At 47.3% G+C, this 21364-nt stretch overlaps 2 protein-coding genes across 6 annotated transcripts in view; one reads left to right on the forward strand and one right to left on the reverse strand.

Moving 5' to 3' along the window:
- MED15 (mediator complex subunit 15) overlaps window positions 1-366 on the reverse strand; it is a 40092-nt gene extending 39726 nt beyond the window's left edge. For all 3 annotated transcript variants that reach the window (XM_090062466.1, XM_090062465.1, XM_090062464.1), the window contains exon 1: window positions 228-366. In XM_090062466.1, coding sequence (XP_089918592.1) covers window positions 228-295 — 68 coding nt within the window. In that variant the 5' untranslated portion in view covers window positions 296-366. The remainder of the gene's footprint in view (window positions 1-227) is intronic.
- Window positions 367-4148: 3782 nt separating this feature from the next.
- KLHL22 (kelch like family member 22) overlaps window positions 4149-21364 on the forward strand; it is a 29176-nt gene continuing 11960 nt past the window's right edge. Inside the window, exons 1-5 of one of the 3 annotated variants that reach the window (XM_090062252.1) lie at window positions 4149-4531; window positions 13131-13410; window positions 14974-15139; window positions 17299-18017; window positions 19437-19629. In XM_090062252.1, coding sequence (XP_089918378.1) covers window positions 13184-13410; window positions 14974-15139; window positions 17299-18017; window positions 19437-19629 — 1305 coding nt within the window. In that variant the 5' untranslated portion in view covers window positions 4149-4531; window positions 13131-13183. The remainder of the gene's footprint in view (window positions 4532-13130; window positions 13411-14973; window positions 15140-17298; window positions 18018-19436; window positions 19630-21364) is intronic. The other 2 variants (XM_090062253.1, XM_090062251.1) reach the window with 2 other exon arrangements.

Raw genomic sequence — 21364 nt, forward strand, 5'->3', positions numbered from 1 at the left:
CGGGCCGGGCACGGGAGCGGACACGACGACTCCCTCGCGCTCGCGCTCCACGGGGCGGCCGGCCCCGGCTCCCCTCGGGGCGCAGAGGCCCGGGGGCGGGGGCGATGCCAGGACCAATTGCCCCCGGCCGGCGGGCGCGGGGAGGCCCAGACGCAGCCCCTCAGCGGGGAGCCGGCGCGGCTGCGGCCTACAGCGGCGGCCCCGCTCCGGCCCGGCCCCACACTCACATCTGGCTGACCAGCTTCTGCCGGAAGTTGGCGCTGCGCCAGTCGCTGTCCTGCCCGGACACATCCATCGCCGTCGCCAGTCCCGGGCCCCGCCGCTACCGCTGCTACCGCCTCCGCCACAGGCTCACCCGGAAGTGGTATCGACTTCCGGCGTGGGAGGGCCCCGGGAAATGTAGTCGGTTGGCCTCGTTCTCGCACAAGGTCGCGCGCTGCACGCAGGGAAATGTAGTCACACGGTTTCCCGGAGCGTGTTGTAGACGTCACTGCGGCAGCGGGTTTCCTTTGCTGTGCGCAGGGGCGGGGACGCCTCCGGGGTAGGCCGGGGGTTTCCAGCGCTGTCCTGAGGCTGCGCGCGCGCGCTTCGACCGTTGCGGCTCCGCGCGGGGGGTCGGGTCCTGGTGCCGGCACGCTGCTTCTGTGGCGCCCGTTAACAAGCCCAGGCGCTATTTGACTTGATGTTAAAAGTCTCTACACCCGAGCGGTGCTCGCCATGTCCTGGGCCAAGGCACCTTACTTGCCAGCTGCAAAAGTAGCGGTCTTCGTGGCAAGTCCCACACCCGGCCGAAACCAGCTGAGACGACAGGTTTCCTGCCAGTTGAACGAGCCTAGTAGCAAAAAGGGCTTTGCACACTATTTCTCCCAAGTTTTTTCTTAAAAGGGTTTGCTCTTCCCATCGTCCTTTTCTCTAAATGGTTTGTCATTAAGTGTTTATACTTAGGGCTGTCGGCAGTCTGCTGCCATTAAAGATGTTCAGGACGTAAAAATCCAAACAGTTGTACAGTCCCTTCTGGCAAGGATCACAACAGGAAGTAATCATGGTACGGGCCTGTAAATATTTGCTATCTTGCTTAAACAAGGTTAATTGAACTTTGAGCTGGTGAAAAGTTCAGGATCTGTTGCTTTCTGTTCCTCCCTGCAAGGTCATCCCACCCTACTTCTTTTCGCAGAAAAGAAACACATCCATGTTACTTCTTCATTACACCCACAGATGTGCCAGAAACAACCGGGTAAAGGATAACCCACTATGCCCTATTTCTCATTCATATAGACAAAATGTCATTGTTACAGCTGGGCAAAGAAAGGTACTGAAGGGAGTTTTACGCTCAACTGCAGAGACGGTGGCTACAAATGTTGAGACATAAAGTAAAATAATTACAATGAAACCCAAAAATACAGCAATTAAGAACAGACAAGCATGAACACCGTATGTTTCCAGAGGCTGGGTGGGCCACAGCAACCACCGGCAGGCGGCCACAGTGTCAGTGCCAGGGGGGCGCAGGAGGGGGTGGTGAGTTCCTAGTCTCAATTGGCAACCACCTGTGAACACCGCCGGCAGCATTGGCGGTGTCAGTGGTGAGGGCGTGGCGTGAATGGCGACTCTTCACCATTACATCAGGGCCGTTGACAGCACTTTTCACAGCGGGTGCACAGCCAATCTCGGGGCGCACCCCTTACAATTCACCAATGCAGACAGGTTTATTTGGGTAAATCTGATATCCTTTATTAAACCAACTCAAATAGCTGGAAAAACATAAAAGCTTGCAAAAAATAATTTTTCCAACTATTTGAGTTGGTTTAATGAAGGATATCAGATTTACCCAAATAACCTTGCCTGCCTATGTCCTTAGACCAACATGGCTACAACCTATACCCCTGTAACAGTTAAGAGCAAGGTGTTTACTGGTCAGGTTCAGACTCTTGCTCAGACGACTCTACTTCAGCCTCAAATACCAAGGGTTTTTAACCTTTTGGGGTCAGTGTATCCCCGGCAGCCAGTCGAGAAGGCAGGAGTCCCCTGACTGCCAGACAAGCAGGGCTGGGGGGGGCCCTGCAGCTGATTGACAAGTGTGGTGGTGGCAGCAAAAGTACCAGCAGTGGTGCCTGCTGCCAAGTACTCCCTGAGGCCATCCCAAGCACCCCTAGGGGAAACCTCCAGTTGAAAACCCCTATCATATACTGTTAGAGGACTTGAAATGTAATGGTTCGCTATATTCAATAAGTGTAAAGTGTTGAGAAGATGCATCTAAAGATAAATCTTCCCTTTCCCTGGCTGATTCAGATCTGCTTTTCCCTTACAAGGACAAGTAGTAAAATGCACTCAAGTCCTCAGTCATCCTTCCGAGTGCAGTCAAGAGATGCACTGAGTATTTTCCTTCTCCTTTCATTTACTTTCAACCTTGAGAAAGTGTCTACATGGGGGCTTAAATTAGCGAGATCGTACATTGAACATTCTTACAGGGATTCGCAGCCTTCAAGTCCCTTGAAACACTTTCAGGCGTGCCGTGGGGTGCCACAGGATGTTATCATTATTTGGTGTGCAAATATGATTCACAAGATAAACCCAGAGTTACAATCATAGAAAATGAGGGTTGGAAGGGAAGTTAGGAGGTCCCTGCTCAAAGCAGGACCATCCCCAATTAGATCATCCCACCCAAGGCCATTTTTGTTGCCATTTGGTGTACTTCCTCCAACTTGTCCACATCCTTTCTGTAGTGGGGGGTCCAAAACTGGACACAGTACTCCAGATGTGGCCTCACCAGTGCAAAATAGAGGGGAATAACCATAGTTGTTTCATAGTTGTTGTTAAGGGCTGGAAGGAACCTTACAGATCATGGGGTCCAGCCCCCCTGCACTTGGGCAGGACCACTGCTGGGAGCAGATGACCCCAGCAAGGTGGGTGTCAAGACACTTTTTGAAGATCACCAGGGTATATGACTGGACCACATCTGAGGGGAACCTGTTTCAAATCCTTGGCACTGGACTTGTAAAGAAGTTTTTCCTTATGTCTAGCCTGAAACAATCCTCAATCAGTTTGTGCCCATTATTTCTTGTCCTCCCCGGGGGGGCCTTGGTGAACAGATGCTCCTCCAGACCCTGAGGTACACCCTTGATATACTTATAGGCTACCACCAAGTTCCCTCTGAGTCTTCTCTTCTCCAGGCTCAATGGTCTCATGTTTTTCAGCCTCTGCTCACATGACCTGGTCTCTAGGCCTCTAATCATGCGCGTGGCCCTCCTTTGGGCTCTCTTGAACTTGTCCATCTCCTTCCTGAAGTGTGGCACCCAGAACTGGATGCAGTACTCCAGCTGTGGCCTCACCAAGGCCAAGTACATCACTTCCCTCGGTCTGCAGGCAAGCTCCTACTAATGCAGCCCAGGATGCTGTTAGCCTTTTTCACAACCAGGGCACACTGTTGGCTCATATTCATCTTATTGTCCCTTATGTCCTGCACCAGGAGCACCCTGTGGCAATGCGGGAACCTCCTGATGTATAGTCACACTAAGCTTGAGCAAATGGACTGCATCCAAATGTTTCTGAGCAAACTCCAGTCCTACTACTGGGAAGCAGTGGGAGAGGATGGAGAGGATATTGCCAACTCCGCCTGGAAAAGGGACATGTGGCACAGGATGTTCAAAGCTCCCCCCGGAAAGGGCAGTGGACAGGGACAACGAAGGGGACAATGGCACAACTGGACCCAGAGACAGTGCGGGGGACAACAGGATCAGCAGCAGTGGAAACAACATCGACAGTGACTAGGACAGAGAATGAACTGAGACAGTAAACCCCAGATCGGGGCTTGGACTCAGGGGCTGGGTCTGAGTTAGGGAAGGGCAGTGGGTGGGTGCATGTGGGCACAGGTGCAGGTATTGTAATGGGTGCGTGGGCTTATTAAGGTGGTTTTAAAAAAAGGTGTGATGGAAGTCTATGATAGAGGATATGTATACATATAACTAGCTAGCTAGATCTAGATGTATTTTAATAATAATAATACAAAAAAAGATTGTCCCTGTAACCCTCACACGGGCATCCAGTGTCAGCCCCCCGAGTGTCGTGGTCTTCCTGAGCTCTTTGCAACAAGCCTTGCTCCAGTACGTGTCCGTGGCCTACAAGGGTCCAACCGAAGAGCTGACGTAATGAGGCCGGTGTCCCGGTGCCCTGCGGGCCGCCTCGGGCCGCGCCGCCGCCCTGCTCCGACGGGCCGGGCCCGGCAGCACGGGGCGGCGGACGAGGCGGGCGCTGGAACCCGGAAGCGGCGGGAGCGGAGGCGCTCGGGGGCGGCGCCAGCGGGACGGGCGAGGCGGGGGAGCGGGAGCGGGAGCGGGTGTGACAAGCCCCGGCGGGGGAGGGCGACGCCGGTGCCGCGTCCTTCGGGCTCCTTCGTGCTACCGCCGTCTCCGCGGCGCCGGCAGCGGTCGCGTGTGCTGCCCCGGGGCCCGGCCCTGCTCGGCCTCCTCCTGCCGCTGCGGCCGGCCCGGCCCTTGGGGGCCGCCCTTGGGGGACGAGGATCCAAGCGAATGAGCAGGTAAGGCCGCCGCCCGCCCGCTGCTTTCCCTCGGGGCCTGCAAGCCCTTCGCCCGCGGAGCCCTTGGGCCAGAGTCCAGCCCGGCCTGAGGCAGGTGCAGCCCTGGCCGGACCCTCCCCAGCCCAGCTGCCCCCGAGGGCCCGGCCGGCGGGCACAGACCTAGCGCTGCCAGGCAGAGCCAGGAGCGGGCAGCCACATCCTGCCTCTGGCAGTGCTGCCAGGAGCCCTGAAGAGGGCCCTGGCGGGGGAGAGGAAGGCAACCCGGCAGTCTGCACCAGTCTGACTAGGGGGGATTCCTTCCTGACCCAGATCTGGCATAAGTCCGATGCCGAGCAGAGGGGCAAGTGTCAAACTGGGAACCTGGGGCTTTTGTCACTGGCGCACCTCTGTGGGTCAGAGCAGCGTTCTGCTCAAAGCACCGTCTGCAGTGTTTCTCTTAACCTGGCAGAGGCAGGACTTGGACAAGAGCTGAGTCTGTGGCCATGCTGTCAGCCGGATGCCCCCCCACCTTTCAGCTGCGGTCCCAGGCATCACTGAATGCTTGGCTCCTAAGCCCCAGTCATAATGGAGCAGCCAAGATTTCACCTGTTGTCCTTTATAGAAAGCTAAATTTGTGCTAACACGAGTGAGTACAGGGTGGCACTCTTCATGGTGAAATGAGGGACATCCCAATACGCTGCTTGGATGTATGGGAACTTTGGATTTTGCATTTGTGATTGTGCAGTTAACACCTGCTGCCTTGTTTAGGTGCTAGAGAGTTAGTTGCGGCTTACATTTTCAGTTTCAACTTTGTTACTACTTAGCACCCACCTGCCTTCCCTCCCACACACTGTGCAACTGTAATGTTTCCTCAGCATAGTGTTTGCCTTGCATTTTTTTGCAGCAAATAGCGTATGATGAAGTGCAGAGTTGGGTGAGCTAATGTTGTATGCACAGCATGTTTGGCAGATTTCTCCTTTTCAGTTATTCTCCCAGTTTTAGAGACTGACACTAGGAAGGCAGCTTTTTGGGTTTGTTCTTGAAAATTGCATCTATATATTCCTCCTGGAACTTTTCCAGAAAAGCAGGGCATGTGGGACAATGCGGCCTGCCCACAGCACGAAACAGAACCAAGACAATAAGAAACAAATGCGGAGTCCATTTCCTTTAGTTTCTTCATTTCATGGTTAGTAGTGGGTGTAAAGATCTTAGCTCAGGCCAACATGGGATTTATGTGCAATTCCCAGCACAGATTGATCCTGACCATAATGGATGCTGTGGGGAAATTGCACCAGTGTGAACCTGGAGAGGAATAATTCTAAAAGAACGGCAGTTACTGATAGGTACCATTTCCATGTTTTCCCACTTACTTCCTGTTCTCCTGCTGTCTTGAAAAGCACTGAATTGATGTATGGCTTGTCTGCTTGGGTGCTTTACCCCATTTTGGGATCCTATAACCCCAGCTGACTTCCTGCCCTTTGGGCAGGGGGCTGGACTCAATGATCTCCCGAGGTCCCTTCCAGCCCTGATGTCTATGAAATCTGATTTTGAACTAGGTCATATCAGTGTAAAAATATCTGTTCAGATGAAGCGGTTCCTTAGGGTGACATAGCAAGTGAATTATTATGGTATTTTTACTCCTGTTGGAATTAGCAGTAATTTCCCCTTGCAGTAACGTGCATATGGTTGCATTTGTCTTCTGAGCTATTGTGGCAGTCCCACACTGCTTTGCACCTTGGCCTGACACCCTGGTCTGTTTTTCTGTGTGACATCAACTGCTCTGGATTCATAGTGACCAGCTGCACCGTCCCCCTGCATTTGACTGCTGGTCCATAGCCAGGTTCTTTCCATCATTTGCACTCACACTCTGGGATTCAATATTCCTAACAAGCATATCTAGCATTTTATTCTAGCCCTGTGCAGTGCCTCTGTAATGTGCCTCTTCCAGCTGAAGTTGTGAGGAGGTTTTGGATCTCTTCATCTTCTGGGAAGAGAAGAAGTTAGGGGAAGCCCTGGAGACCAGTACGGGAACAGAGATATTTTTGAGGGAAACATGAAGATGGCTGAGGGAGATCACATCCAGCATGCTATGCCCTGTCATATTCAAACAAAGTATATGAAGATGGCTCACACAAAAACCAGTGGACGAGAAATGAAGCCCTGGTGATGCTTGAATCACTTGTCCATTTTAAGATGAGCTGGACAGGATTTGGGCCTAGGACAGCAGCTTTGACCCACACTTCATCTCAGACATGGCTGATACATAGGAATACATGAGTACCATGTGACTAAGAACTCTTTGCAGGAAGATGGACCTTAGCCAGGAATTCACCGATACAAAGGAAAGTGACTGAGATCCTGTTGAAATGGACCTGGACACAACCTCTAGCCCCTTGGCCAGGCAGATTTCTACCCTTGAAAACCCTCAGGCTGCTGTCAGCACTGCAGCTTAGTAAAAGTTATTGGTATTGCATGTTGTAATATTCACATAGTATTTCTGTTTTCCCCAGAGCTAAACATCACCATCTTTGTGTTACAGTAATACTCTGTGTGCTTAGAATACTCTGACTGCCCTGGGTGAGAATCAGGGATCCAGGTTTTCTATTTGACACAAAAATGTGGTAAAACCCAGATTTTCTAATTTTAAGGAGAAAAATCAAACCCAGATTTTCTCCTTTTAAAGGAGAAAAACATGGAAAATGGTGGGTTCTCCCTTGCAGGCTTGCAGAGTTCTAGCCTGCAAGCGGCTGGAGGGAACAGGAGGAGAGCGGTCAGGCAGGGGGTGCCATGTGCATGTGTGCATGTATACATGCACATGGCCTCCAGGCAGCCTGGAGAGTGGCTCCTGCAGGTAAGTTGGGTGGCTGGGTTGTGGGCGGGGGGAGGGGATTGAGGCCCCCATAGTGAGGGAGGGGAGGGAGTTGGCTGGGGCTGGGGGCCTGGGAAGTGTGTGGGGTTTGGGGGCCAGGTTAGAAATATGCGGCCACAGGGCCCAGGTGAAGAGCAGAATGGAGCCATGGGTGGTTTGTCTGGGCTGGGGGGGCTGGCTCCCCACCATTGCACACGCTCCCAGGGGGAGGGTAACGGGGGGCATGTGCCCCCCAGAATTGTGCACAGGGAGGGTGTGGGCTGCCTGCTGCAGGCTTGGGGCTCCCTGCCATTTTGCCCTCCCCCTGGGGCCTCCATGGCGCAGCAGGGCAAGGAAGCTCCGTGGTGCCACCACAAATCCCGTGCTACCGTGGGGAGATACCCCTTGCTAGCCTGGCAGTAGTGGGAGGCACAACTCTGCACTACCACCCCCACCACTGCCGGGCAGGCAGGGGGCGTTTTACCATGGTGGCGCTTGGCTCACAGAGGTGGCATTGAGCTTCAGCACCCTGCTCTACCCTGGTGTACTGGGTCTCACCCACCGGGCCACAGAGGCTCCAGGGAAGGGCAGGAGGGTGAGGAGCTGGAGCCCACAGCAGGCAACATGTATCCATGTCCCACCCAGGTAAGAATGCAGTGCCTAACCCATGTGCATTAAATGCCTGCTTGCCAGTTGGTTCCCTCTTCTGATTGAGTCACCAGTTCCTGACCACCTGCTTAAAATAACTATATTCAGTGAGATGCAATAGTTAGCTGGCCTACCTTGCAACAGCCAGCCTGCCAGCTGCATCTCTCCCATTTCCTTTTACCCATTTAATCGAATCATACTCCACCCCCACTGCTGCAGTGGTTTCTCTTTTGCCAACACCAGAACCTTCATTCCACCCATTGTCCCATGTCAGATAGCAAGGAACACCTCTATCTTAGAAATGTGATTATCAAGAATGAGCATTCTGTAGTTCTCTTGTCAGGTAATGTATTGTGATCAACTCAACAATCCAGTTCAACAGTATAAAATTGTTTTCAGAACAAAATTTTTGGGAGGCTTTTTTTAACCATACAAAGCAGGGGTGATGTGTAGGAGGTACACGTGTAACCCCTGAGCATGGCGGTGCACCCACTACAAAAAGGCACTGCTGACACTGTCAGCGGCACTTGTGGGCAGTCACCGCTCACCACCCTGCTGCCATCACACCCAGCGTCATCTGTGGGCAATCCATGATCCCTGCTGGCCACTGCTGACACTGCAGGCTGTAGCTGTGAGCTTGCCACCCTCCCCCTCTTTCCTCCCCCTCCCTCTTCCCCCCGGCTGACAGTGCTGGCAGTGTCTGCAGGAGCTCCCCCGCTTACCGCTGCTGCACTCGTGCTGCCAGCACCATGCTACTGCTGCTGCCGTGCCCACCCAGCTGCCAGGGGCATGAGTTGTTCATGATACAAAGTGTACTAAAAAGTAGATTGCAGCAAAAATCAGACCCCAGGTAGAAAACATTACTGTGCTGTTAACAAGGCATCAACACTGTTAGTGTTCTGGATGCTTAAAACTCAGTGCAAATCGTCTCACTGGCACAGTGAACTTTAAGCATTTCCTCAGCATTGTAAAATGGGATTTTAGATACAGAAGATAGGTCTGGTCAGGTTTTAACACTGCAAGACAGGGCTGCCTTTACCTTGGTTCCTGAATATGTGGCTGTTGCTGAGTGACAAGTTCTGCATGTTGACTCTGTAGTGGGATGAAACTAGGAGGCTCAGCTGGGACACTGAACAACTGCATGTTTTGTTGGGCAAGGGCATGAAAGGGCCAGTTCTTCCCAAGAGGTGTGGAGTGGGTGTGAGAAGAGAGGCGCGTGGCACCAGCACCACAGTTTGTGAGTGCATGCACACTGCGACTTAAGAGTTGGGCAGTCTGACATCACAAACCCACACCCATTACTAGCGTTAAAAAGGCCAGGTTAGCATGGGGAAAGAGAGCAGTATGCCTGCATCAACCGCTCCAGCCGGAACTGGGGTAACCAGCTGACCCAGAGGGATCTCCAGCCATCAAATGGTTGCAGAGCAGTGGAGAAGAGGTCTGCATGGAGTCCTATACCCGGACACCAGAAGAGAGGAACCCGGAAGAAGATACTGGGGAAGCCTTATGCCAAAGCTCAGTGGAGGAATGCTCTACAAAAGGATAAAGTGTGAGATGTGAAATTCAGAGAAGGGGTCCTGACTGAGTGCAAGCGGAACTTCCAAAAGCAAAGTAGATACATAATTGATTGAAGACAAGAAGGCGAGACAGCCCAAAGCTACATGTGTATATGATGTGGGGTGAACCTTCTTAATGAATTAATAATGAAACTGATATGAGTGAAGAGAAGCACGATGAATTAATCCTTTATTTCATTTATGGGAGCATTATTTATTTTATTATCTATGAACTGATTTATCTATATTCAACACTGACAAGTGCAAGGTGATGCACCTGGGGAGGAAGAACCAGCACTATACCTACAGGCTGGAGAACTCCCTTTTCGTCAGTGCAGAGGCAGAAAAGGATCTTGGAGTCATCATTGATGCCAAGATGAACATGGGCCGGAAGTGTGAGGATGCAGTCAGGAAGGCCAACTACACCTTGTCATGCATCTACAGATTCATCTCAAGCAGATCCAAGGAGGTGATACTCCCCCTGTATGTGGCACTGGTCAGGCTGCAGCTGGAGTACTGCATCCAGTTCTGGGCGCTGCACTTCAGGAGGGATGTGGACAACATGGAGAGGGTCCAGAGGAGGACCACTCACATGATCGGGGCAGCAGGGCAGGCCCTATGAGGAGAGGCGACGGGACCTGAACCTATTCAGCCTCCACAAGAGAAGGCTGAGGGGGGATCTAGCGGCCTGTTACAAACTAGTCAGAGGGGACCAGCAGGCACTGGGCGAGTCCCTGTTCTTCTGAGCACTACCAGCAGTGACTAGGAATAACGTTCACAAGCTGGCAGAGGGTAGATTTAGGCTAGATATCAGGAGGCACTACTTCATGGTCTGGGTGGCTAGGATCTGGAACAACTTCCAAGAGAAGTGGTGCTGGTTCCTACCCTGGGGGTCTTTAAGAGGAGGCTAGATGAACACCTTGCCAGGGTCATTTGACCCCAGTACTCTTTCCTGCCGTGGCAGGGGGTTGGACTTGATGATCTTCTCAGGTCCCTTCCGACCCTACTAACTATGAAACATGCCTGCATATTAACTAACTGAATCAGCTGATTCAGGATTATTATAGATCAATTGATACTTATCAGGGACATGTTCTCCAATGTTTCAACTGCTTGCAGAAAGGCAAACATAATCCTTAGCCTGACCTCATAAGGTCCCTCCTAACCACTCTATATCATAAAATCATAGAAAATTAGGGTTGGAAGAGATCTTAGGTGGTCATCTAGTCCAACCTCCTGCTCAAAGCAGGACCATCCCCAACTAGATCATCCCAGCTAAGGCTTTGTTTAACCGGGTCTTCAAAACCTCCAAAGAAGAAGATTCCACAACTTCTCTGGGTAATCTGTTCCAGTGTTTTACTCCTAGTGAGAGAGTTTTTTCCTAATATCTAACCGAAACTTCCCTTGTTGGAACCTGAAACCATTGCTCCCTTTCTCGATACCGGCCATGTACTACCCCAGAATTGCTGTTATTAGTACTCTAGCCCAAGGCCTCTATCTCCCTACTGTCAAAACATGGCAGAACTGCATTCAGCATGCACTGGGCAGCAAACAGTCTACGAGCCACCTGCAACTGATAATCCCTATGAAATTCCCTACACTGTGGTTTGTCTCAGAAGTTTTCATAGAGATATCTCTGAGAGAGAATGGCTCAGAAATCCCAGAGATGAGAAGCAAAAGGATAGAGAGGCCAAGAGAGACCTTCTTTGTGATGAAGGAACTGGTGAAAACGGGACTGACTTGCTGTGGAGAAGAAGAATGTTGGCGTGACTTGGGACATTACAGACTGGTCAGGGAGATGTGGAGGCAGCTAATGGAGATGATGAATGTGCAGACCTTATTGCTGGAAAGCATACTCCACATTTAAGAACTCCAAGGCCAGACTGGGCAAATACAGACAATAGGAATAAGTGTTCTACTGGTTGCCCCAATGCAACCAGGGAGCCCTTTGCCCACAAGATCATCAATAGCCTCCTTGGGTTGGCAAGATTTACAGAACACAGCAGTAGGACATAATTAAGCACAGATCACACTACTTTTGCCAACACCAGAACCTTCAGTTCAGCTGACATCAGTTGAAATAGCCAAGACTGTCAATATGTTCAAGCCAAACTGGTTAGCAACTGCACGGTAGCAGTTAGGAGTAGTGAACTTCCACATGGCAAGGCCTACATGCTTTTGAAGGGCTAGCAGAAATTCCATATTGGTGCACTGTATCTGTGCCTCTAGTCTAATCTCCATGCAAATTCAGGGAAAATGTTGTTTATCCTTCTGGAGTTTTGTAGCCATAGTGGGTTACTCCAGGTATGAAGCACAGTCTACTCCCTGGAGTCTGCACATGTTTTGTGAGTCCAAAAATCGTGGTGCACAGAGTGAAACTGTTCTAAAAGAAGACATTTTTGAAGCTATAGCTTATTGTCTTCATCTGTACTATCATTCCTTTTTTATACAGCTTTTGGCAGGATAGGGAAAGCTGTAGCTGCAACTGCTGATGTTGCAAAAAATGCAGCCAAGACCACTTAACAGTATGACAGTTGGCTTTCAAAGTTGCAGCCATATGGTGGCAACGCATCAAATACATGTGCACTAGATGCTACATATTCCTATCTATCAGCATCATAACATGGAGCTTTGTTTTGTTCTTAATGGTCTTTTAGGAGTTTGAAAATGGTGTCAGCCACCCAAGAAGAGTGGCAAGAGGGGAACCATGGGCTTTTTGGTTTGGCTTCCAAACAGAGAACACAGTAACCTCTGGCTAACTTGTGCCAGATAATACCCCCTTGTGCCTCAGAGGAGCAATCCTCTAATGTGCAGCATTGCAAAGAAGCATGGAATGTGCAGCCACAAGGCAGAGCACATACTTCAGAGGAAGTTCTCACCTCTGTAGAAGCAATCACTTGTAAGGAAGTAAACTCTGACTGTTTGGTTGGATAGAGCTGCTAAATGACATTTGGTAAGAAACAGTAGAAGGAATTCCAGTGAAGCTTCTTGCTTCAAAGTAAATTCCCTTATGTTGGCAAATCCTTAGTTTCGTAATGACTTGTGGGAATGTGCTCAGCTAAAGCAATATGAAAAGGTTAGGACAAGGAGAAGTAAGTTTTGAGATAGTTTAGTAAATTACAGATGATGACTCAAGGGCTGTGTCTACACGAGATGCTGACTATGCAGTAGCTTGATACTACTGTGCAGTAGCACCACGCAGCAACAATCATGATGCAGTGCTACTGGGCAGTAGTATTAGGCTACCGGGCAGTAACATAATGAAAAAGCTGTTCATTAGTGCAGAACTCAGGTTGCTGCGCAGTCAGCGTCTCATGAAGACGTGGCCACAGAGTAGCTAATATGATACCAGAGGCATCTAAATCACTGTGTAACTTGGTACTATGCACCACAATTTACTCTTGTTTATACTTTTGTCAATCCAGATAGTGCTACTGGAATAGAATGTTGTTTTAGGGGTTTTCCATGTATTTAAGAATGGATTTGTTTTGATGACTGTGACACAAGCTTCAAAGTATTGTTCATAAAGCAGAAAACAGAAAACGTTAGTGTTTTTCTTATCTTACAGAATTCATCCTACTGTAACTGGTGGCTGCCAGGCACTGAACGTTTCTGCTTGGGATGGCGGAGGATCAGGAGCTTACTCAGCCAGGGAAGATTCACCTCAAGCCCTCACTTCAGCAGCGTACCAGCAACATCTATCGCAGTGCAGAGCATTCTCAGGCCTTGCTCAGTGGCCTGGTAACTCTCCGAGATCGTGGCATCCTCTTTGATGTAGTCCTCGTAGTGGAGGAGAAACCTATTGAAGCTCATCGTATACTTCTAGCTGCATCTTGTGACTATTTCAGGTGAATCACAGTGCTTCTATAAGTGACATATTTTTCAATACAACTCAAAGCAGCAAAACCCAATAAATTCTGAATTGTAGATGGTTTTCCCATGGAATTCTACATCTATCTCGAAGGATGCATGAAGCTACATGGAACTTGTTATAGCCTATGGTATACTCAGACACTGCAGTGCCTGAACATTTAATTATGATGCTGAACACAGGGATAAGAAAGAAATAGAAAGTCAGCCATATGATGTAGGATCCATTTGCTTTTGGGTTTCAAATGAGACTTAAATGAGTTTAATGCATTTTTAAGTATTTAATTTATATTTGTTCTCTATTCTTTCCTACCATTTTGAAAATAAAACCAATCTTTGTACTGCGCATAAAGTTTTTTTGCTTCCAAGTGCCTCCATTTCACTCAAAGCCCATAGTACTTTTCCTTGTTATAAATGTCCTGTATGTCAGAAATACTACACAGTGCATCCAGTGACACTGTTACAGTTTTATTGGCATCAGTGAGGTTTGGCCTATTATAGTATTTGTTTCATAATACATGGCAAGTTATACAATGTATTGTGGGAAAGATAGCTTTCTTTACACTAATTATTAGACTGTAATAACTTGAGGTATGCTGGTGGCAAATCTAACTCTGGCTGAATTTAATGGGGTCTTTCTGTTGACTTTGAGAGCTGGATCAGCCCTTAGTCTGCTAGGGATTAAAATTACTGAACGGTCACAATTTGCATCATCCATTTAATGTCCTACAAAATTTAATTTCCCAAAACAAATTATCATAGTTCTAGCGAATGGCACCCAAAAGTTAGGAAGCCATTTGTTTTAACTAATTTTATCTGGAAAAAGGCTAGCCTGATCCAAAAAATATACCTTCAGTTCTCAGCACATCTAGGCTAAAGTAATTCCTTTGCATTCCTGATGGTGCACTTGGGTATTCTCTCTGCTTTTATCACTCCCTATTCTTTCAACACTTCAAGCTTGATATAACAGACATAATTCTCTTAGACAAGAGAGTTTGGATCTTCTTGAGGAATCCATCAGCATTGTTTGGAGTTGCTGCTGAATGACATGAAGCCATCCTTTTTAGGGGCTAAGATTTAAATGCTTTTGCTCACTTCTGAACTGAGTGTGCTCTGTCAGTGATTCTAACACTTTCAGGAAGAGAGGGGCATATGATATGCACCTTAACATTGTGTTCTTTGTAGCAGTAGAGCACTGGCAGTAGGCTAGCAACTCCTATGATTTTTTTTTCTTTTTTGTTTAAACTTCTTTAAAAATGAGGGTTTACACAACAAGCTCTAAAAGACCTTCAGTGATGATAATCACATTGTCAGACACAAGAGTATGTTGGCCTCTTAGTCATTTGAGGCTTCCAGTCCCAAAGCTAGACAGCTGAGCATATCTTTCTTGGCATCCTGGATTTGGGAACAGGAGTACAGACTTTACAAAGCTGTCTGGCTGCTATCCATCCATCTGAATGTTTTGGATGTTCCCAGAATAATGAGAGGTTGAATTGTTACGTGGCTTTGATAAGTGCAGTATGTACTTTTTCTTTTTTCAGAGGAATGTTTGCTGGAGGCCTGAGAGAGATGGAACAGGGTGAGATTCGTATTCATGGAGTCTCGTACAATGCAATGTGTAAAATCCTGAATTTTATATACACATCTGAGCTGGAACTTAGCCTGAGCAACGTGCAAGAAATATTATCTGCAGCCTGCCAACTTCAGGTGAGGATTTAGGAGATGTGATGAAGAAGAAACAAGAGGAAAAGGGAAGAGGGGCAAATAAGGAATAGGGACATACAGTTTCAGATGTGTATAAACTAGATCTGGATTTTCTCTCATTCTTATAAGCAGTTTAATTATTTATAGTCCTTTACCATTTATTCAAAAGGCAGACTTTTATAATGGTTGACTTCCCCCAATATGGTCAATAATTTCTTTCCTGCTTAATGATATCTCATCAGGCACACTGTTAGAATACATTATGGTTTGTGTTAAATGATATCATGTTCTGTTCTGATAATGTTAGGATGCTCCAAATTTTCAGGATCTCATCTACAGTATGTGGGCTGATTCCACAGGTACACATCCCCTTCCCCCTTGTCAGTTTGGGGTCCCCAGGGGTTGCTGTGATGTCCCTGGCAGCTTTGCAACTGTGCCAGCTCCACCCCAAGAACACTCTCTTGTCTCGTCTGCCACGTCTTGTTGGTAAAATAAGTCAGGAGGCTGCCCACAGGCTTTCGCGTGGTCCTGGTCTAACAAACCTCACTGGTCCTTGAGCCCTTTGCGGGACTTCTTTGCAGTACTGTGATGCACTGGGCACCTTGAGCCTTATGGGCTAATTGCATGGCTCGTGAACCACGCCTACACCACACCCCATGCCTCACGGATGTTACAAAAATGCTGTTCCCTCTCTGGGGGTCTTTGCCTTCTTGGTCACCACCCCTTTAATCTACCTAGGCCTTCTAGCCTGGGCCCACTATGTTGGACCTGGCTTTGAGGCACTAGCTCCAATTGGTCTCTCCCAGTCACTGGGCCCCCGGCCTCCTATCTGTGGGAATCTTGGTCCCTGTCTGACTGCGCCTTTCTGGCATTGAGCCCTCCAGCCCCTGCCTATTTCAGTGCATTGCACTCTGTGCTCACTGCAGGCTCTCTCACTGTTCGTGCCCTGCCTCTGCCCTTATCAGGACTCAAAGGAATTCTGTGTCCCTTCTGTACCGCCCCTTACAGCCCTATCCCAAAACTCTGGTACAAACAACAACACAAACATAAGCCCCTGGGCTGTAACAGACCAATAACATTGAAGACTGTGCTCTACCCCTTTAAGAAGGCAAACTTCCAACCCTAGGACAGCATGTCTCCTAGCCCTGGGTACCTTGTGGGCTCCTGGAGCCTTACTGCTCTTGTAGGAAGCAAAACAGGCAACCAAACACCTCTGGGTAGCTCTCTTGAGCAGGGGCTGCCATTCCCTGGCAGTCTCCAGAGAGAGTGGAACCTGCTAGCTCCAGCCCTGAGCTTGTGTTCCCAGGTTCCTGCCTTCTTCAGTTCAGCTGATCACCTGCAGGTATTGGCTAATTTACCTTGTTAGCCTGTTGCTCAGGCAATATGCAGCTGTGGAGCTCTGCCTAACCTGCAGGGCTCCCTGGCTAGGCTGGTTCTGCCCATAAAGGAGCAGGCACATCTTAGTGCCCTGCAACACCCTCAGTGCTGGCCCATTAACTGGGTGGAACAAGGATCACAGTGTCTACAAAGCTTGCAGAGCTCTTGGTTTGCCATCAAGATATATTTTGCTTCTGTTTCTCATGTTGCTATCTTCTGAATGCTGTACAGGTTCTAATACTAGATCACATGCTCATTGGGTGGTTTACTCTGTCAACCCTAGTGGATTCAGCAGATGCTTCTCAGTGGCGACAGTCATCTCTAGTAAAAAGAACTTTTCTGCTTTCAGGATGTCTTTAATTTAATGGAGCAATTTTATACTGTACTCAGTAAACTACATTTAAGTATTAATTTTTCTTTCAAAAGGTTTCTTCTGCATTGGAATGATAATATCCAACTTACTATCCTATTGTGCATTTTGTGTCTCTGCGTTTAATGCAATATGTTTGGTCTGTCTGGAAACAGAAAAACTGTTGTCTGCTCATCTACAGACCCACATAGGATCATGTTCTTCTTTGGAGAAAGGTGATTGTGGTACCATGGCTTTCAGTTTGGACCAGTAGTGTAATAGGCAGAGTCATATTGTCAGCCTTCACAGTGATTGGTTTTCCTACCATTCCATACAACCTCATGAGCTGTTTTTCATGCCTTTAGGAACCTAGTCTCTCTAGTGCAATTCAAGAAGTGGATTGTCCAAAATAAACTATGTGCTCTGTCTCTTACAGATTCCAGAAGTCGTTAAGTTCAGTTGTGATTTCCTCATGCCATGGGTAGATGAGGAGAACATCCTGGATATGTACAAATTAGCTGATCTATTTGACTTGAGACATTTGTGTGAACAGCTGGACTCCTACATTCTGAAGAACTTTGTGACCTTCTCAAAGACAGAAACATACCGACAGCTATCCCTGGAAAAGGTCTACATGCTTCTCAGCAGCAACTGTTTGGAGGTCAGCTGTGAGAATGAGGTTTATGAAGGGGCACTTCTTTATCATTACACTCCAGAGCAGTTGGAGACAGATCAGGTCTCACTAATGGAGCCTCCAAAGCTATTAGAGACAGTCCGCTTCCCCCTGATGGAGCTCCAGATCCTGCAGAGGCTCCACGACAAGTTAAGCCCATGTCCATTAAAGGATACAGTAGCCAATGCACTAATGTACCATAAGAATGAATGTCTTCAACCCGTGCTTCAGAGCTCACACACACAGCTGCGGTCTGAGTTCCACTGTGTAGTGGGCTTTGGAGGGATGCATTCTACTCCGTCAACAGTCCTTAGTGACCAGGCCAAGTACCTGAACCCTTTGTTGGGAGAGTGGAAGCACTTTTCTGCTGCATTAGCCCCCAGGATGTCCAACCAAGGGATTGCTGTTCTCAACAACTTTGTATATTTAATTGGAGGAGATAATAATGTACGAGGTTTTCGAGCAGAGTCCAGGTGCTGGAGGTAAGAGTTGATTTCTGACACCATTCTCTGTTACCAACCAGTTACAACTCTCAGGTCAAGAAATCTCCACTGCAGTACTTTTTATAGTTGGCCAGAAACATTGGGAACTGTGTGGGTGGGACCTTACCGAAAGAAACGGCAAGGATGAAAGAAGACCAACCTGATGATAGTAAAAGAGGAAGCTTCTGTTTGAGCACACATTGTTTGCTTATCAGCCAAAAGAAGAAAAGCAAATATCGCAACACTACACAAAAACTTAGTTTGAGTTATGGCAAAATATTGAGTTCTGAGCACAAAACTGGCAGATAGGGCCTCCTATATGGTAATCTTGGCTCTTATACTAATAACCTTGTGCAGTTTGGTTAACTTTCTTAGCTTCTGTCTCATCTGTAAAATAAGGATTATACTTACTGATTATACTTACGCTGAATTAAAAAAATGCTATTATAAGTAAGTATGGGGTTTCTTACTGTTTACCTGAATATTGGTGGAGCAGAAGCTTTTTAAGCACTGCTACAGAAGAGACAGCTCTTCTTCTTTTTTTAGACAGAGGCTAAATCCCAAACTTGTAGTTTGCATCAGTGAACTCGAAATAGCAATATTCATAAATGTAATAGCAATAGGAAGTGAATTAAGGAACACTGCTATCAAAAACATTTTAAGCCAAGTTGCAGCGTTGGTTGCTTATTGTGATTTCATACGTATAGTTCTCTAGCACCAATTTCTTTTTTTTTCAATTTCCAGAGGGATAGAGCAAAGATCATTTTTAACTTTAGTTGTTTAAGCTTATTACATGATAAACATCTGCATTACAAACCTTTCTCACCATATTATAGTGATTTTCTTGAAGTTTTAGTTCAGTTGTTCTTACTTTCATACACAACCTGACTTTCAGTCCCAGCGGTTTCATTCATACTTCTCTTGTAATTAAGTTTTCCACAGTTTTACTGGAATGGCTATTTTAAGGCCCCTCTTACTCTGAACAAACCAAAGAAGTATTAAACATCCTTACCTTTCCTCCCTTTTTGAGATCCCTCATTTAGTCTTTGTGGTACTGTACGCTAATTTTACCTCATGGAATATCTGCCAACTAACAGGATTGTCAGTTTGTTTAGTGGCAGTGGTACAAAGATACAGGAAAGACTGAGCTTTCATAGTCTGGTTTATTTTTTCTAAAATATCTCTTTGCAAAATAAAATAAAATGAAACTTAACCAGTAGTGACACTTTGACATGGCTAAGTGTCATTGTAATGGGAACAGCACCTACTTACAAAAGAGCTGAATTTGAGCAAAGACAGTTTTGTTGTCCTGATCTGCCTGAAGCTGACCCATGTTCCAGCAATGACACTGTCTCAGTGTCTCACTGCTCTTTGTTGGCTGTGTGTTGGTAACATAGTTTGATCATATTCCTTTGCAAGATATGACCCACGACACAACAAATGGTTCCAGATCCAATCTCTGCAGCAAGAGCATGCTGACCTCTGTGTCTGTGTTGTGGATGAATACATATATGCTGTCGCAGGACGGGACTATCATGATGACCTGAGAGAGGTGGAGAGGTACGATCCTAAAACCAACACCTGGGAATATGTGACACCTCTGAGAAAGAAGGTAAGAAATGCATCTGCCAGCAAGCCCTGATTAGAATCATAAAATCATACAAAGTTAGGGCTGGAAGGGACCTCAGGAGGTCATCTAGTCCAGCCCCCTGCTCAAAGCAGGACTGTTCCCAACTAGATCATCCCAGCCAAAGATTTGTCTAGCTGGGTTTTGAAAGCTTCCAAGGATAGAGCTTCCATCACCTCTCTGGGTAAACTGCTCCAATGTTTTACTACCCTCTAGTGAGAAAATTAATACCTAACCTAAACTTTGCTTGCTGCAAATTGAGACTGTTGCCCCTTGTTCTGTCACCTGCTGCCACTGAGAACAGTCTAGCACCATCCTCTTTCGAATCCCCCTTCAGGTAGTTGAAGGCTGCTATTAAATCTCCCCTCAGTCTTCTGTTTTCTAGATTAAATAAGCCCAGTTCCTTCATTCTTTCCTCTTGTCCCCCACCCCCCTCACCATTTTTGTTGCCCTCTGCTGGACTCTCTCCAATTTGTCCACATCCTTTTTGTAGTGGGGGTCCAAAACTGAACGCAGTACTCCAGATGTGGCCTCACCAGTGCTGAATAAAAGGAAATAATCACTTCCCTTGACCTACTGGCAACACATCTACCAGTGCAGCCCAGAATGCCATTAACCTTCTTGGCAACAAGGCACACTGCTGGCTCATATTCACCTTATTGTCTACTGTAACCTCTAGGTCCTTTTCCGCAAAGCTGTTGCCCAGCCCATCAGCCCCCAGTCTGTACTGGTACATGGGATTGTTCTGTCCTAAATGCAGAACTTTGCACTTGTCCTTGTTGAACTTCATGAGATTCCTTCTAGCTCAATCCTCCAATTTGTCTAAGTCGTTCTGAATTCTAGCCCTACCCTCCAGCATATCTATTACTCCCCCCAACTTGGTGTCATCTGCAGACTTGCTGAGGGTACAGTCTATGCCATCTTCCAGGTCATTGATTAACTTCCCTGATACTTGTTTTGATCTCTCCTACATACTTTTTGTGGCTTATCTCAGGCATGGCTCTTAATTTTGTTATATTCAGGTGGAGGACAGTGAGCCAAAAATAGGGGGGCAAAGAATATCAAGAGGAGGTTTTGAAATACCATTGCATCTACATCTGTGTCATCCTTGTGTTGTCTCTAAACTGATCCTACTGAAAAACTACCTCTCCTCTACTATGTGATCTAGGTAAACTTCCTGGTTATATCAGAGAGAGAAATCTGAGTCTAGAAGTAGGCCAGTATAAGTTTTTGTGAGGTATGGTTCAGAGATATGATCCTCCATGGCAGCTCCATTAAAAGTTAGTAGTTTGTATCTAGTGGTTTTATGGTTCCATTTCTTTTCCTTTCACTCAGCATATGAAGGGATTATATTCTGTGGTGTTACAATAAGTCTTTTTTTGCTAGTGGACTCTATTTAAATAGATTATCCAATGAAAACAGTTCTTAAGTAAGAAAGAGTTTGATCCTGAAATATACTGAACCCTTGCAACTCCATCAGTTTTAATCAGCTACTGGTGCTTTTTAGGTCAAGGGGGCAACTCTTAATATGAGTAGAGAGGAAAAAATCCCAAATCATATGAGAAACAGGAACAATGTCTGTATTTTGAAACTCAGATGTCAGTTTTTCTGTCCCTCCAATAAAAAAGCAGCATACAATTGATTTTTAAAAATTTCTTAAGATTAGAGTTTTTGCTGGTGAAAGGTGCCTGCTTTATAGCTTCAGTTTATTCCCAGAATG

The sequence above is a fragment of the Crocodylus siamensis genome, chromosome 9 (genome assembly GCF_052110815.1).
Source record: "Crocodylus siamensis isolate JL-2025a chromosome 9, ASM5211081v1, whole genome shotgun sequence".
Taxonomy (NCBI): domain Eukaryota; kingdom Metazoa; phylum Chordata; order Crocodylia; family Crocodylidae; genus Crocodylus; species Crocodylus siamensis.